This window comes from Platalea leucorodia, assembly GCF_965183815.1.
Source record: "Platalea leucorodia genome assembly, chromosome: 7".
In the NCBI taxonomy this organism is placed as follows: Eukaryota; Metazoa; Chordata; class Aves; order Pelecaniformes; family Threskiornithidae; genus Platalea; species Platalea leucorodia.
In genome coordinates, this window is record NC_138829.1 from 62,361,564 (window position 1) to 62,366,048 (window position 4,485).

General features: G+C 39.3%; 1 protein-coding gene across 5 annotated transcripts in view; it reads left to right on the top strand.

Moving 5' to 3' along the window:
• Positions 1 to 3,670, top strand: part of USP47 (ubiquitin specific peptidase 47) — a 61,105-nt gene extending 57,435 nt beyond the window's left edge. For all 5 annotated transcript variants that reach the window (XM_082318556.1, XM_082318557.1, XM_082318554.1 and 2 more), the window contains one exon: positions 284 to 3,670. In XM_082318556.1, the coding sequence (XP_082174682.1) occupies positions 284 to 458 (175 nt within the window). In that variant the 3' untranslated portion in view covers positions 459 to 3,670. The remainder of the gene's footprint in view (positions 1 to 283) is intronic.
• The last annotated feature ends 815 nt before the right edge of the window (positions 3,671 to 4,485 follow it).

The window sequence follows — 4,485 nt, forward strand, 5'->3', positions numbered from 1 at the left end:
TGGAGTCGTAGTTGTCTATAAAGAATAGGAGTTCCCAGGTAGATGGAGGAGTACAGGCTTGTTTCTGCAACTTTCCCTTGGGTCTGCTGTCACTTAGGATACTGAACGTCTCTGTTAGAAAAGCAGGTTTAGACAGGTTGTTAGTTTCTAGAGAAGAAAATAATCTGTAAGGAGTATTATGCTTAGTTGTGTTTTTTACTAAGTTGCTCCAAGTGAAAAAATTACAGAAATCTAATTATGGTCATTGTACTAATCTAAATTTTAACACCTGTTTTCACTTTAGGGATAAAACTGAAGAATTAATGGAATTAACAGATGAGCAGAGAAATGAACTGATGAAAAAAGAAAGCAGCAGACTCCAGAAAACTGGACACCGGGTAACCTACTCTCCTCGTAAAGAAAAAGCACTAAAAATTTATCTGGATGGAGCACCAAATAAAGATTTGACTCAAGACTGATACTCGCTATAGCATTTTCCCTGGGGAATTTTTTTGTTTAAAATAAAAGGTTCACTACTACTGTGTAGTGCCATTACGGCAGGACACTCATTAGGTGTAAAGCGCTGACACCAGCACTGATTGGGCAGTGTTACCAATCAGAAGCGCAGTGCCCTGTTGGGCCACTGTTTGACTTGGAATCATGTTGTGCACTATAGTCAAATGTACTGTAAAGCTAAAAGGGATGTGCAAATAAAAGATTAGAACTAAAAAGCGGGCGGGGAGGGAAACGAGTGGAAATTTTTGAGGACGGTGTGCACATAGTAGCTAGTGAAACTAGCCTCAAACAGGATACTCATAGCTTAATAATAAAAGCTGTGCAAAGGCCATGAAAGAATCCTTTTTTCTGTTTGTTTCACTGATACACGCATTACCTCATCAGAGAGTCTGAAGTAAATGTTAACACATTGGTTCTAAAAAGCAGCAGAAAAGGGTCGAAGATGAAACGAAGTGCTGCAAGCGCAAGGTTTAGAATATTCTTCCATAAAACAGGTGGGCTGAGAGGTGTCTGCAGAAAGCTGCCAGCAGGTGTTGGTTCCTTTTGCAGAAGTGCTGTTGTAAGGTAAACTGGTTTGTAATGGGTTACGGAAGCCGATGAGCAGCTCTATTGCATTGCGTTCAATGTGTAAATAAAATTTGCCCTATCCATTCAACAAAACTGCAGCTCAGCTATTTACCATGGTATTTCTTTTCACGTATCAACATTCGTTGTGTACATTTGGAAGTATAGTTGCCTATTTAAATTTGTACTCATTTTATGTTTGACGATGCTGGGTACTTTAGGGTTGTATTTCCCCTTGTTAATGAAGTTTTTGTTTTGTTCTGCTACTTTTTGTACATTTTGTTTTTGAGACTATTACAAGTTTGCATCTTCTCCACCCACTGAAAGTCATTTTATTTTTCCCAGAGTTGATTCCTTAGCTATATGTAGTCAAATATTGGGGCGACCTCTAACACCTCAACATATAAACTTGGTAGTTCAGGTTGTGGTGCAAAGACTGATGCAGTCAACATGATTTCATTGCAAAGCCTAGGAACAGCAATTTTTCGCTTTGGTCCATAAAGATCAATAGAGAACAATTCTCCGTAGTTTTTGGAAAACCACCTAATTTATAACAATCAAAAGATTTTGGTAAACTTTTTCATGCCAGATGCTGTTTACAACGATGAACATGCCAATAAAACATTTGTTCATTCTGTTGTGTTATTTTTAATCATTAAATGCTGTGGTTTTTATTTGAAAAATTACAGAATTATTTCTTGGAAATACAGACTTTTCCAAGGCAATGTCAGACTTGCAAGGCTGTGTGTATGTATGTGTGTACGCACGCACGCACACCCCCCACGCGTGTGCGCAGTATTGCAGGACGTGTTTTGTAGCCTCTCTGCTGCTCCTCTTTACCTATATTCACACCAAATTTTTCTGCAACTGTAAGTCTCCTTTTCCAGAATTGGATTCCTCACCAGTGAAACTTCTAAGCTCCAGATATGATTGGCGGCTAAGTTCTGCTCCAGAGAGGAAAAATGATTTTGAATAACTGAACATTCGGTTCTTCCTTGCATGCTGACCCACAGCAACCTGAAAATGCTGAGGAATCTGGCAGCTTGAGAACCAGGCGCTGCGCAGAGGAATTCCCTCGTTCTTCCTCTTCTGTTTGGCCTGTGCCACCTCTTGTCCAACATAGATGTGGTGGAAGCAGGAGCAAAGGAAGCATAGAGTGAGTCCCACCCAGCAGGTAGAGTACTTCATTAAGCTACTGTTTACATGTGTCTCTAGACTGCTGAAGGATCCTTGGAGGTTTTGGAAGAGAGAAAAAAATTAACTATCAAATGGGTCATGAATTTTCTTCAAACTCAGACATTTGGAGAGGCAAAAATCCGCAGATGGAATAAAGCAGAGTTAAGAAAAGAATTCCAAAAGCTGCTTGCTTAATCTCTATTGGGAAACTTCTGTTGAGAACTTCTTTGAAGAAGTTAATTTTAAACCTGTAAGTCTTGACAGAAATCTGGAGAGAGGACTGAGGGGCCCCCTTACCGTGATTTCCTGTCCAGTGGTGCACTTCCTTCTGCAGAAGTGTACTGGAATACGTTCTGGGGCGTGCTGGGAGGCGCTTTCCAGCACCTGCTTTACATTCTGATCATTTCAAACATTTTTGAGTTTGACCATGGGCATTTTAAAGAAACAAGCCTTGAGTTTCTAATTGGCTTAGTTCAGCAGAGATCTTACTGAACTTCTGATGAATACTAACACTTTATCTTTCAGGGATTGAGGCATCAAGAAACTTGAAGGGAGAATAATGTTATCCTTAAGTAGGGAAGTAGTATGGACAATTATTGCTCTCAAGTATTTTTTTAATAGGAAAATTGCAATGGTATTTAATTCCTTCTCTTTGCATGGATGGGCTGTCCCTAAAGCACAGTCATTGTATTAGGGATAGAAAGGAAAAGTAAATTCAGTGAACTCTGAGAGCATGTGTATGTGTGCATGTGTTGGTTTGAGAACTGGCGGTAGAAATGAATCTTTCAACTAAAAGTCGGACTGTTCTGATGAAATATCCTTCCCGTTCATAATGATAATGGCTAACATTAATTCTGGTACCCAAGGAATTTGTTGAAAAGCTTTCATTGACCAGAAGTGCTGACAGACTTGCTAGTAGCACAGTCTTGTAGCTGCCCTTAAGTTATTGGTGCCCTACTGTTCCAAGTTAGACATAGCAGTAGGGATTATTTGGGAAGAAGCTCCATGAAAAGCTACTTGGCTGGAGCCTCATGGCATCTTTTACCATGTGCAATAACAGATGGTGAAATCTATACCCCAAAAAAAGAGTAATAGTGGAAAAGCCATTGTAGCAAATGGTTTGTTGAGACAGCTGGGAGCCCGGGGAGTTTGGATCGGATTTTACTCTTAGCTTGCTATTGATTTCTTAGATCAATGACCTGTTAAGATGGTAACGATAATCACATTTTGTAACATGCACAGATTTATGCCGGTGAAGTGTATTAAAAGCACAAACCATTTCTCAAAGAATTTTCTGTGGATGTAATAGAATCAAGTAGGAGAAGCATAAGTCTCTCAATGCAAGAAGGTATTTAGGTTGTCTTACTGCTAAACTGAAGTAATGAATTTATGTTCACTGCCTCTATCTCAGAAAGGGTAGGTGACGATGGAGTATAGTGAACGCATCCTGATGTTACCCAAGAAGGTACGTTCATGTAGTGCAGAATGCTGCCATATACGGCACTCTATTTAGCTCTAGCTTAAGCGTAGCCTTGTAACTGCAGCTGCACTATTCTCCTGTGTATTGATACTTACATATTCAGTGTACAACAGAGGATCTATATTCTTTGTATTCAGCCCATATAGCTGTTTGTTCTGCAATTTTAAATAGTATATTTTGCCCTTGAGAGATGGAGCCCTGAACAGTGAAGTTGAAAGTTCCTATATAGAAACCAACGTGTTGTATAGATATGAGCTTGTACACACTATTTATTATTGATGTGGAAAATGTTGTAGGCTTTTTTTTTTTAATAGTATGCCACTTATGTAGTGGGGGAGGCTAATGACCATCGTATGCGAAAGTATAAAACTCAAGGGATACTCTGGCTGTGGAACACCAGCTCTTAAGTTACCCTGAAGGCTGCTGCAGGACAGATGGCATCCATTGTACGCAGCTGAAAAGCAGCTCTGGGTATATTCATCTAGAAGGGTAAGCATCTGTTATCTTTTCCATCCTTCCACAATGTGTGTGTGGTGGGGGGACATGACACCCAGAATCTGTATGTTGCAGCTTCACTGATTATGGTTTCTAAAGCAAAAATAAAAAATTGCTTAAAATCAATGACTAAAACAGTCCAAAGTAGATCTTCCTTACCCTAGAAAGAGAAACAATTCTAAACATACATACTCAAAAGTCACTTCTACAGTCACTAATAACTTAAAATTATTTATGCTTATGTGTATTTTTTAATGGATACAAGTACTGGTAAG